The sequence below is a fragment of the Salmo salar genome, chromosome 29 (assembly GCF_965601325.2).
Source record: "Salmo salar chromosome 29, fSalSal1, whole genome shotgun sequence".
NCBI classification, from domain to species: Eukaryota; Metazoa; Chordata; class Actinopteri; order Salmoniformes; family Salmonidae; genus Salmo; species Salmo salar.
In genome coordinates, this window is record NC_138319.1 from 22,838,881 (window position 1) to 22,851,705 (window position 12,825).

At 46.6% G+C, this 12,825-nt stretch overlaps 1 protein-coding gene and 1 non-coding gene across 2 annotated transcripts in view; both read right to left on the bottom strand.

The window, feature by feature from the left end:
• The window catches only part of lama1 (laminin, alpha 1), a 63,309-nt gene that overhangs the window by 17,036 nt on the left and 33,448 nt on the right, over window positions 1-12,825 (bottom strand). Inside the window, exons 20-33 of the mRNA XM_014181268.3 lie at window positions 12,571-12,751; window positions 12,286-12,422; window positions 11,883-12,116; window positions 11,593-11,736; window positions 10,114-10,293; window positions 9,845-10,030; window positions 9,616-9,743; window positions 9,299-9,419; window positions 8,933-9,189; window positions 8,509-8,598; window positions 7,615-7,808; window positions 5,826-5,968; window positions 5,470-5,680; window positions 5,085-5,241 (exon numbers count right to left, since the gene is read on the bottom strand). Coding sequence (XP_014036743.1) covers window positions 5,085-5,241; window positions 5,470-5,680; window positions 5,826-5,968; window positions 7,615-7,808; window positions 8,509-8,598; window positions 8,933-9,189; window positions 9,299-9,419; window positions 9,616-9,743; window positions 9,845-10,030; window positions 10,114-10,293; window positions 11,593-11,736; window positions 11,883-12,116; window positions 12,286-12,422; window positions 12,571-12,751 — 2,363 coding nt within the window. The remainder of the gene's footprint in view (window positions 1-5,084; window positions 5,242-5,469; window positions 5,681-5,825; window positions 5,969-7,614; window positions 7,809-8,508; window positions 8,599-8,932; window positions 9,190-9,298; window positions 9,420-9,615; window positions 9,744-9,844; window positions 10,031-10,113; window positions 10,294-11,592; window positions 11,737-11,882; window positions 12,117-12,285; window positions 12,423-12,570; window positions 12,752-12,825) is intronic.
• Window positions 11,256-11,398, bottom strand: LOC123731565 (small nucleolar RNA SNORA29). The gene has a single exon (XR_006762775.1). It is a non-coding gene; the product is annotated as a small nucleolar RNA SNORA29 (small nucleolar RNA).

A 12,825-nucleotide genomic window follows, 5' to 3' on the forward strand; every position in this document is an offset into this window, starting at 1 on the left:
TCAGTTTGTCAAATTTCCACACTAGAGCTACCCCAGTCAACTGTAAGTGCTATTATTGTGAAGGAGCAACAACAGCTCAGCCGCAAAGTAGTAGGCCATACAAGCTCACAGAACGGGACCGCTGAGTGCTGAAGTGTGTAGCGCGTAAAAATCGTCTGTTCTCTACCAAGTTCCAAACTGGCTCTGGAAGCAACGTTTTATTACAAAAATACAAGTTAAACTCATTGAAATTGACCCTAAGAGACACATGTAAGAAGGGGTGTCGTATGATGAGCCTCTGTTGGCTGTCATGGACAAAGTGAAGTCGGGAGTTTTTGAAATGGGTTTTGATGGCTGAGCAGCCGCACACAAACCTAAGATCACCATGCGCAATGCCAAGCGTCAGCTGGAGTGGTGTCAAGCTTGCCGCCATTGGACTCTGGAGCAGTGGAAACGCGTTCTCTGGAGTGATGAATCACGCTTCACCAAATCAAATCAAAAAATCAAATCAAACTTTATTTGCCACATGCACCGAATACAACAAGTGTAGACTTTACCGTGAAATGCTTACTTACAAGCCCTTAACCAACAGCGCAGTTCAAGAAGAAGAAAATATTTACCAAGTAGGCTAAAATAAAAAGTAATAATGAAAAGTAACACAATAAGAACAACAATAACGAGGCTATATACCAGTACCGAGACAGTGTGCAGGGATACAGGCTAGTTGAGGTAATGTGTACATGTAGGTGGGGGAGAAGTGACTATGCATAGGTAACAAACAAATAGCAAGTAGCAGCAGTGTTCAAGAGGGGGGGGTCAATGTAAATAGTCCGGTGACGATTTTATTAACTGTTCAGCAGTCTTATGGCTTGGGGGTAGAAGCTGTTGAGGAGCCTTTTGGTCCTAGACTTGGCGCTCCGGTACCGCTTGCCGTGCGGTAGCAGAGAAAACAGTCTATAACTTGGGTGACCGGAGTCTCTGACAATTTTATGGGCTTTCCTCTGACACTGCCTATTATATAGGTCCTGGATGGCAGGAAGCTTGGCCCCGGTGATGTACTGGGCCGTACGCACTACCCTCTGTAGTGCCTTAAGGTCAGATGCCAAGCAGTTGCCATACCAGGCGGTGATGTAACCGGTCAGGATGCTCTCGATGGTGCAGCTGTAGAACCTTTTGAGGATCTGGGGGACCTATGCCAAATCTTTTCAGTCTCCTGAGGGGAAAAGGTTTTGTCGTGCCCTCTTCACGCCTGTCATGGTATGTTTGGACCATGATAGTTTGTCGGTGATGTGGACACCAAGGAACTTGAAACTCTCGACCCGCTTCACTACAGCCCTGTCGATGTAGATGGGGACCTGTTTCAGCCCGCCTTTTCCTGTAGTCCACGATCAGCTCCTTAGTCTTGCTCACATTGAGGGAGAGGTTGTTGTCCTGGCACCACACTGCCAGTTCTCTGACCTCCTCCCTATAGGCATTCTCATCGTTGTTGGTGATCAGGCCTACCACTGTTGTGTCGTCAGCAAACTTAATGATGGTGTTGGAGTCGTGTTTGGCCACGCAGTCGTGGGTGAACAGGGAGTACAGGCAGGGACTAAGTATACACCCCTGACGGGCCCCTGTGTTGAGGATCAGCGTGGCAGACGTGTTGTTGCCTACTCTTACCACCTGGGGGCGGCCCGTCAGGATGTCTAGGATCCAGGTGTTTAGTCCCAGAGTCCTGAGCTAAGAGATGAGCTTCGTGGGCTCTATGGTGTTGAACGCTGAGCTGTAGTCAATGAACAGAATTCTCACATAGGTGTTCCTTTTGTCCAGGTGGGAAAGGGAAGTGTGGAGTGTGATTGAGGTTGCGACATCTGTGGATTTGTTTGGGCGGTATGCAAATTGGAGTGGGTCTAGTGTGTCCGGGAGGATGCTGTTGATGTGAGCTATGACCAGCCTTTCAAAGCACTTCATGGCTACCGACGTGAGTGCTACGGGGCGGTAATCATTTAGGCAGGTTACCTTCGCTTCCTTGGGCACAGGGATTACAGACTCGGTAAAGGAGAGGTTGAAAATGTCATTGAAGACACTTGACAGTTGGTCAGCGCATGCATTGAGTACACGTCCTGGTAATCCGTCTGGCCCAGCGGCTTTGTGAATGTTGACCTGTTTAAGGTTTTGTTCACATCGGAGAACGTTATCACACAGTCATCCGGAACAGCTGGTGCTCTCATGCATGCTTCAGTGTTGCTTGCCTCGAAGCGAGCAATAAAGTCATTTAGCTCGTCTGGTAGGCTCGCGTCACAGGGCAGCTCGAGTCTGGGTTTCCCTTTGTAGTCTGTAGTAGTTTTCAAGCCCTGCCACATCCGATGAGCATCAGAGCCGGTGTAGTAGGATTCAATCTTAATCCTGTATTAAAGGTTTTGTTCACATCAGCTACGGAGAACGTTATCACACAGTCATCCAGAACAGCTGGTGCTCTCATGCATGCTTCAGTGTTGCTTGCCTCGAAGCGAGCAAAAAAGGCATTTAGCTCGTCTGGTAGGCTCGCGTCACTGGGCAGCTCGAGTCTAGGTTTCCCTTTGTAGTCTGTAATAGTTTTCAAGCCCTGCCACATCCGACAAGCATCAGAGCCGGTGTAGTAGGATTCAATCTTAATCCTGTATTGACGCTTTGCTTGTTTGATGGTTCGTCTGATGGCATAGGGGAGAGCTCTGTATGCATCTCTGTGTGTGGAGTAAAGGTGGTTTAGGATTTTTTTTCCCTCTGGTTGCACATGTGACATGCTGGTAAAAATGTGGTAAAACTGATTTAAGTTTGCCTGCATTAAAGTCCCCGGTCACTAGGAGCGCCGCTTCTGGGTGAGCATTTTCTTCTTTGATTATGGCCTTACAGAGTTGGTTGAGAGCGGTCTTAGTGCCAGCTTCGTTCTCTGGTGGTAAATAGACAGCTACGAATAATATAGATGAGAACTCTCTTGGTAGATTGTGTGGTCTCCAGCTTAACATAAGGTACTCTACCTCAGGCGAGCATTACCTCGAGACTTCTTTAATATTAGACATTGGCACCAGCTGTTATTGACAACAAGACACACACCTCCACCCCTCGTTTTACCAGACGTAGCTTCTCTGTTCTGCCGGTACATGGAAAATCCCGCCAGCTCTATATTATCCGTATCGTCGTTCAGCCACGTCTCGGTGAAACATAAGATATTACAGTTTTTAATGTCCTGTTGGTAGGATAATCTTAATCGTAGGTCATCAATTAAATTTTCCATTGATTGCACGTTAGCAAGAAGAATGGATGGCACTGGGAGTACTCACTCGCCTACGTATTCTCAGAAGGCAACCCGATCTGCAGCCCCTTTTCCTGAGTCTTTTCTTCAAGTAAATTACAGAGATCTGAGCCTGTTCCAGTGAAAGCAGTATATACTTCTCGTCGGACTTGTTAAAGGAAAAGGTTTCTTCCAGTCCGCGGTGAGTACATTAATACACAATAGTATTAATGTACTATAGTGTAGTAACTATACTTTAATACAGCTTTACTAAACATCATTACAGCTCATAACAGTGTTACACAGTAGGCTGTCATGACGTTGCCCTCTTTGGGTACAGCGAGCACCATCCCCCTCTCCCTCTCTCTCTCATACACCCAGGCTGCTGTGGTCAGAGAGGTCGTAAATTCCTAGAGGAGAATCCTCTCCTCATGGCCAGAGTATAGAGAGAGTGAGTTTCATAGAGAGAACAAAGGAATTTCTTCCACCTCACGGAACTGGAGAACCGAACAATATTCATGTTCTGGAGAAGGTATAAAAGGTCGGTGAAGAATCCAGCTACGAACTGGTCCGTTTGATACAATTTTGTGAAACTCATGAGAGACAATACAGCCACATTACCATAACCATGTTTATACAAGTCTCCGTTATGAGGCTTACATCTAATGGTTGTATAAAATGAATGAGTAAAGATGAAACTATTTGTGAAATTTTGTAATATGATTTTAGACTGTTTAATGAAGGAAACTCCAATTCCCTTTGGAGTTTAACTAAATCAGAGGACCGCCCCCTGAGCACAGGCAGGACCCGGCGTAATGGGACAGTCCTTTTCTATGTTCCGAATAAAACCCCCACTTGGGTTTTCCCACTTCAGACTAGCCTACCTCGATTTCCACGAGAGGGCTACGGTTTGAGACCAGACCATAAAACATGAGTATAAGCTAAGGTTGTAATGGTTGTTGAAACTCTAAGACTATTGATATCGACAGAATAAGAACAAGTCTTTGATATTAATTACTAGTCTGCAGCTAGGAATTCGGTATCATTGAACGCGAAGATCGACAACCGCCGAAACATCTATTCTACAACAACACGAATGAATGTTACTCTGAACTATCCATTCTAACCACGGCAGAGAGAGAGAGAGAGAGAGAGAGAGAGAGAGAGAGGGAGGACAAACTCTCCAACAGAAACAAACTTTTCAACAGAGATCCCGACGACACACTGAGCGTAAATATATATATTGACTGCAATTATTCCCGAATGAGTGAGCGTTCATGTGCAACGGATTAGCATTTCAATTGTTATAATTTTCAACCTTGAAGTGTCTCCTCTCAGTCGACCCCCTCTTCCCTTTTGTCCACCAAGCCGCGATGCCAGTTTAGCCCACTAGGGCACATTCCCCTATCCTTTCCTTGTAACCATATCTACTGTTTGTTATGCATTTCTTTGAATTACTTAGTTAGTAAATAAAGGATTTAAGACAATTGATGTATGGATGACTCATAGTGAAGACTGGGTTCGTGCAGATAACCAACAATTTACGACGTTTGGAATGAGACTAACGTGAGGTAAATAATAATTCATTAATTCGAAGACTAATTGATCAGATATTAAAATATCTGAAAGTTATATTAGGAAAATTATAACTTTGTAATCTGAATATTTTCCTTGGTGCCCCGACTTCCTAGTTAATTACAGTTACATGATTAATCAGTTTAATCGCGTAATAATAATTACAGAGAGTTATTTGATAAATAAGTCTTCAGTTTTAATGATGCCAAAGACACTACAAGGCCTATAGTCAATCGCCCCAGTATGACTAGAAACAGTATTACTAACATTAACTGACCTGAGTTCTGTAGAGACACTGGCGTTGGCCTGGGATAGGTTGACTAATTTGATGGTTTCCAACATGGCCGCCACCTGCTCCCATAGACGCGTGCTGTTAGCCTCGTCCTTCTCCACGTTCTCTGTCCTGTTCAGACCGGCAGCTTCCTCCGCCAGGACTGAGCCAATCACAGAGAGGGAGGGGCTTTGATGTTAACCATTTGACTTATGAACAAAAATATTTCACTTTTACTCAACCAGGAGATTTCACAAATATTGTTCAATATCACAAAGCATTAAATTATTCACTAAATGGGCATACTTTGAAGTTACACATTTCCTATGAAAACCAAAGATGGAATATAAAAACATAGCAATGCATGTTGTGCTGTTGCTATTTGCTATACCTTGTATGGCAGTGTGAATGGTGGTGATGTACTCCAGAAACTTGGCCCCCTGGGTAACGCTGTTCTCTGTGGACTGAGCCACTTCCTCTCCATCAGCAGACAGCCCTGTAGCCTTCCATAGCAGTCCGTCAATGTCCTGGGTGAGATTTGTCAAGTCCTCCTCCGCCCTGTTCAGGTGATATGCTGGGCTCCTTTCCCAAGACATCAGATTCTAGGAGAGAAATGAGGACAAGTGTGTTACAACAGTCTTTCTCACATTGAATGTGTACTGAGTACTTCTGAACTTAAGACAGGGGATTCAAAAGATGACTTCCTGACCTCCTAGACAGAGAGGTATAATATGACCCCTCTTTTACCTTGACCTCTTGCGTGTCGTTCTTCAGGCTGACCAGTGTGCTGTAGGGGGACAGGATGACCCCGGTCAGGTTGACAGACAGGAAGGAGCGCTCTAATGCATCCAGGTCATACAGGAGGACCCCCGTACACTCATCATCACATGCTGAGGGGAGTGGGAGTAGGCAGGGAGGGAGAGGAAGGAGTTCAGGATATCAGATTTCAATTAGGACATTATTGCAGTTGTGTGTGTGTGTGTGTGCGCGTGTGTGTGTGTTATATGAAAGACACAACAGAGGTAACCGCTGGTACAAGTCTAAAACTAATAAGCCCCCAACATTTGCACTAATGAATAAACCAATCAGAGTCGACTCTCGTCACGAAACATATTGTTGTTTTGGACATGAGTTTAACGTTGCTGGCGAGTGGGGGGAACAAGTGGAGGAGCTCGTCCGTGTGTATTCAACCAGTCTTGATATGATTGACATTTCCCCTCTGCCTGTGGTCATGAAGCTAGAAGCTGTGAGACAGGTGGCCCTGGTAAAGATTCAACATCTGCTTGCAAATGTGCCTCTCCCACAGAAGGTTCTGTGGAAAATGAATAACAGAACTGTTCAAGTGGTGGGAAAGTGGCTATGCTTCAACACACACGCCACATGTGACGTTGTCTTCCTGAGCCAAAGAGAGGAGGGTTTATGTGTCCTGAATATTGAGTGGATTTACACTGCTACCAGACTGACTCACCTGTTGAACATGCTCAACAGTGACAATGTTACAGTTAAGGAGTTAGCCAGAGCTTCCCTCCTTCTGGACCTAAGGAGGCGGAAGGTTCCACTGACCAGGGACACTGAGGACAACTTCCTGGGCTTCAGTAGGAACGCCAATGAAAAACTGGACACTCGTGCTGCGGGCTTTGGCGTCTGGTCAGCCTGGCTCAGGTGGACACGGACTGATATGGAAACTGAGCCAGTGACTGCCTCTGATGCAGTTGTGGCAGATTGCGGTGTTGTTGTGGAGGCTTCTGTCACCCACGATGGTACATCTCATCCTACATCCAGGACAGATCTCATCCTACATCCAGGACAACACTCCTTGGTTTCAGACGGATGCAGCTACTGCAACACTGGACTGTGCTGACCACTCTGTCTCCCATTCCATGTACCAGAATGCTTCCGTTGGCGAGGACATTCTCATCTTTACTGTTAAGGCGAGGCTGCAAGTTCTACCAACAAAATATCTAGCACTCTGGTACGCTGCAAACCATGACCCCATTGTGTGTTCTACATAAGTCAAATGTAATGGAGTCCATTGCCCATGTTGTGAATGGCTGCTGTTCATACAAGGATGTGTACATTGCTAGACATGACCGCCTTGTCGACCTGATAGCCAGAGAGGTGAGACAAGTGGTCTCACCAACAGCACACATGCAAAAACATTCTTGTGTAAGAGGAAGCTGGTTTGATGTTGATGATGATGTGTTTTCCTGTGTGTCAAATACACCAGATATTGTTGTTGTTGGTGGTCTCGGGCACGTACACAGGCTTGCAGTGTGTGGCCTCCAGATTGCGGGCCTGATAAAAACTAGGGCAAAGCAATTGGCTAAGCTCTGCTCTGTTTCAGCTGTAATGGGTCGCCTAGCTGTTTGGAGAAGGATGTGCTTTCTGTACCCTTCAGTACCATGCATAAAGGCATCCTTTTTTTGTAAATTTGATTAGTGGATTCAAATAAAGTATTTAAAATGTGTGTGTGTGTGTGTGTGTGTGTGTGTGTGTGTGTGTGTGTGTGTGTGGGTGGGTTAGGGTTGGTACTCACAGACACACTGGTCCCCGTCCAGGACGTGTCTCGCCTCGCACTGGTCACACAAATGTCCCCTGACCCCGGCCTTACATTCACACTGGCCCTTCAGAGAGTCACACACTAGATGGAGAGAACCTGCAGTACTACACTGACACGCCTCACACTTCCCTCCTGGACCAGACGGGTTCCCATAGTAACCCACTGAACACCTGAGAAAGGGAGGGGGAGAGATAGGCGGGGGGGTGGCAAAGAAACAGTGAGAGGGAGAAATAATGTAATAGAAAATGAAAATATAACGTTTGTCTCAGTCTGAGGTGTAGCGATGGCTTCTAGTGACAGAGACACTGACTTTGATCCAACAAGTCACACAGTAGCTGTGTACTACTCTCTCTAACCTCCACAGTAGCTGTGTAGTACTCTCACTTACCTCCACAGTAGCTGTGTAGTACTCTCTCTAACCTCCACAGTAGCTGTGTAGTACTCTCTCTTACCTCCACAGTAGCTGTGTAGTACTCTCTCTTACCTCCACAGTAGCTGAATAGTACTCTCTCTTACCTCCACAGTAGCTGTGTAGTACTCTCTCTTACCTCCACAGTAGCTGAATAGTACTCTCTCTTACCTCCACAGTAGCTGTGTAGTACTCTCTCTTACCTCCACAGTAGCTGAATAGTACTCTCTCTTACCTCCACAGTAGCTGTGTAGTACTCTCTCTTACCTCCACAGTAGCTGTGTAGTACTCTCTCTAACCTCCACAGTAGCTGTGTAGTACTCTCTCTTACCTCTCACAGTAGCTGTGTAGTACTCTCTCTAACCTCCACAGTAGCTGTGTAGTACTCTCTCTTACCTCTCACAGTAGCTGTGTAGTACTCTCTCTAACCTCCACAGTAGCTGTGTAGTACTCTCTCTTACCTCTCACAGTAGCGTCCCTCATAACCAGGCTTGCAGGCGTTACAGCGGAAGTCTCCCATCACTCCCTCCATTGCACAGGTAGGACTGAAGCTAAACCACAACACACACACATACACTGTCAAACAGTGCTATACACACAACTATATCTCCTCACTGCCCCCTGCTGGGAAAATGACTCTATTACCAGAGGATACCCATTCACTAAATCCCTCTTCAACTAGAATATTGCCAAACAGCTTCAGCATTCTAAGAAAATTTAAAAAATCTTATGAGATTGAATATGAGCTAGTGTGAAATCAATAGTTGGACTATCTCTTCAAAAGACATTCTATATATGTGGAATGAGATATTATCGCTTCAACTAAAAATTCAACACGTCACTTATCAGAACATGCGGCCGACATGAGGAGAGTGAAACAGGTACCTGTTCTCTTTGAGGGGGCAGGCACACAGAGAGCAGTCACCGACGGAGCCTTTCACGTTCCCATAGTACCCAGAGCCACACACGTTACAGTGCTCGCCTGCTGTGTTGTGCTGGCAGCCCAGGCATTCTCCCGTGTCCAGGTCACAGGCTTGGCTGTGGTTGTTACACTGGCAGGGCACACAGGGCTGGATCAGGGGTCTCCTCCCCCGCAGGTTCAGATCAGTCACTGGTTGGCGGTAGTAGCCGGGGGCACACTCCTACACACACCACACACACACACCGACGACAGAGACGAAGTGAAATAATAGACTCAAAACACAGTAGTAAGTAGTAGTAAATAATAAATGGGGTGAAAATCTGTCTGACCTGGCAGGACAGTCCAGCGTAGCCAGCTGGACACTCACAGGTCTCTATCAGACATGCCACCTCCAAACCCTCTGACCCCTCCTCCGCCTCTAGGGCCGTATCCATGGTGATATTGGAGATTCTAGTGAAAGACAAATACAATATTGATATCATAGTCACTTTATAGCGTAGAGACAAAAATAAGTGTATCCACGCGTGCGCGTGTGTGTGTGTGTGCGCGTGTGTGCGTGCGCATGTGTGTGTGCGTGCGCATGTGTGTGTGCGTGCGTGTGTGCACGCGCACGTGTGTGTGCGTGTGCGTGCGCGTGTGTGCTAACCTGCTCTGCTGCAACCCTGTACCATACGAGGCCTTGATGGTGATGTACTCGATGTTGCTCAGGACCGCCAAGAAGTCAGAGTGACTCACAGCTTTCTCTGACACAGAGTTGAAATACTTCCACTTGTGCTGATCAAGAGAAATCAAAGTGAATTTAATTATATTAATTCATTGGTAGGATTTATAGGCTTTACCTCAGCTTTAGGTATTGTTTCTGGTGTCCTCCTTACCTCGGTCAGCGGGATGTCCTGACGGGTTTTGACCCTGTTGTCAGGGGCAGGCATATCGATGTAGATGACCTTCTTTCCCAGATGACCCCCCCTCATCAGGACCTGAGGCTCGTAGTTGGCCAGGCCGGCCCCGTCCAGAGCATAGAACGCCACCATGTAGGACAGCTTCCCTCCATACGACAACAACTAACCAGAGAATAAGACGTGTATGTTTATGATTCAGCATCGCTCTCGCACAGACACAGGCAACAGAGGTCTGAGATACACACCTTATTTCCCTGGTAGTGTTTTGGAAGCCTCCAGTAGTAGGGTCCAGGCAGTGTGATGTTTTCTGTCTCCCTGGTGTCCAGCAGCATGTCTGAGGCCTGGTAGTAGACCCCTTCCACACTGCCCTGGGGGTCACTCTGACTGACCACATGCAGCAGCTCTGGGTCAGACCCCAGTGTGATCTGTATGGACCGGTAAATATACACAAATGCATGAGCATGTGCATAGACATGCCCACACACACACACACACACACACACACACACACACACATTTGCTTCTCCTACAGTTCTTCATATCAAGAGATCTCACTATCGTGTCATTCAGTTTATTGCAAACTTTTCCCAATCAGTGAAGAACCACTCTTTCTCCTCACACCCTCACAAGCAGGTCTGCCGCCAGCTCAGCTGTGCCATCTCTTATCACTAATTAGTACCAGGAAATAAATAGCCCCGGCTAGCTACATCTGGGGTCCTTTCAGATTCCTCTGCCTGGGTGGCCCGGGGGGGGGGGGGGAACCTCCGTGTGCCCACGCTAAATGGTACACAGGGCACGTGCGTCCTTGAGTCGGGCACCCAGCGGGCACACCAGGCTGCGAGCAGCAGGCACCGTACGTGGCATCACTAAGCAGCCGGTCCACAACAGATGGGCATCCTGTTTAGGCATCTGTCTGGGCATTTCATTTCCTCTTTATTGTGCCCAATTAAAATGAAGCTAATTAGGAGCATTCAGTTCACTCAAGAATAATGAGGATACAGACACTTTTCTTCATCTAGACACAGATGAGAAGAGTAGAGATAGATTACAGCTGACTAGTTACTGTGAGCAGGGACCAAGACATCGTCTGGATGACCTGAGCAAATAGCTTAGAACTTCCAAATAACTTGTAGATGATAACTTCCTGGTCATGACACATTATCAGGAAAAACACCAGGCTCCAAGCATGAATCTTTAGATTTGATTTATGCCGTTGGTTAATTGGCTACAAGGTTATGAACAAACCAGAGAAGACGATTTTGACATAATCCAGCCAACTAGAAGCCAAGTTGTTATATTAATGCTTGTTATTTGAAGAATATAAGAGCATTACCAAACAAAGGTATTACCATCCCAAATCGAGAAAAGAAAGAACAAGTATTTTGTTTGAAAAATGTGCCGTAATTTCATATAGAGGTGGAGGAGTGAAGGCTGCTCAACCCCTTCAGACAATGACGGACGGTTTCTCTATCCTGTTAGCATAGCCACCCATCTGTAGAGGGAGCAGATGGGCGGGACTAAAACAGGAATCCTGGGCTGTATTCAGGGACCAGAAATGTTCAGAACGTAGCATATAGAAATAGAATGAATAGAGCTGACAAGATTCACTATTCTATCCGACAGACCATAATATCTGTTCTACATTATACATTTCTATCTGAACCCTCTGTAACGTTTACCTCACTGAACAGACTCCAAGTTGAGTTTTGATAGACTTTACTCACCGGTACACGGACCATCCCACCGAGCTCCTCGCAGTCTGAGGAGACTCCGAAACAGAAACAGGGGCTGCAGCCGGCCGGGTTAGAACCAGATAGGCCGAAGGATCCCTTCTTACACTCATCACAGCCTCTTCCGCCCACATTGTCCTGGCAACCACAGACCAATAAATTAAAGCATACTTCGAACGGACACAATAAAACGAAACACTTTCGTAGGCCATAACGGATATGATAATCCACCATGTGGGTTTACTGCTTGTTTGTTCAACCAGTTTTACCAGTGGTTGCAGTACCTTGCACACACAGTTCCCTGGGGCCTCACAGCTGCACAGGCCCAGTTCCTTATCACAGAACTCCTCTCTGGTGCCGTTGATGTTGCAGTTGCACGCCGTGCATTCTGGGTAGCCCCTGTAGCCCATGGTGCACTGGTCACATTTCTCACTGGCGAAATCCGGGCGGCACAGGCACTGCCCATTGGTGAGGTCACACTGGGTGGCAGAACTGCCCGCCTCACTGCAATCACATGACTAAGGGGGGCAAAGATGAGCTTTTATGAACACCTATTATGATATGAATGTGCTCATTAATAACTTATGAAGCATCTATGTCGGCCTTAAAAGAACATACATAGGCATATGTAGGCATTTTAAAGGCTTATAAAGCTTATAAAGTTGTGTTCATAGAGGTGTGTTTTACCTTACAACCTGCCACAGTGTCGTGACCCCAGTGACCTTCCTCACACAACTCACACTTCTCTCCTATGGTGTGGGGAGGACAGATACACTTGCCTGTCGTCGCGTTACAGTTTCCGTGGGTGTGGGCACACTCACACTCTGATGGAGGAGAAGAGAGAAAAATAACAGAGAGAGAGAGAGAGAGAGAGAGAGAGAGAGAGAGAGAGAGAGAGAAAATGAAGATCAGGTCAGAGTGAAACTCAAATGAATATGTCTGTTAAAGTTTGGGTAAAGTCTGTGGCCTTACGTGTACACCCGCTGTCCTGGTAGTTGAAGTAACCATGGTAACAGCGGTCACATTTGTCCCCCGCCACCCCTGGGATGCATTGGCACCGCCCCTCCTCCTCACATGCTGTGGACACAGATCCTGATTGGCTACAGTTACAGTCTCTGCACCCCTGTCCACTGAGAAGACTGTGGAAGCCCACCTGGAAAACACACAGAAGAAAATACCAATTGTTACTAACTTCATCAGCTAACCATCTGAACCTTCTTGATTTTC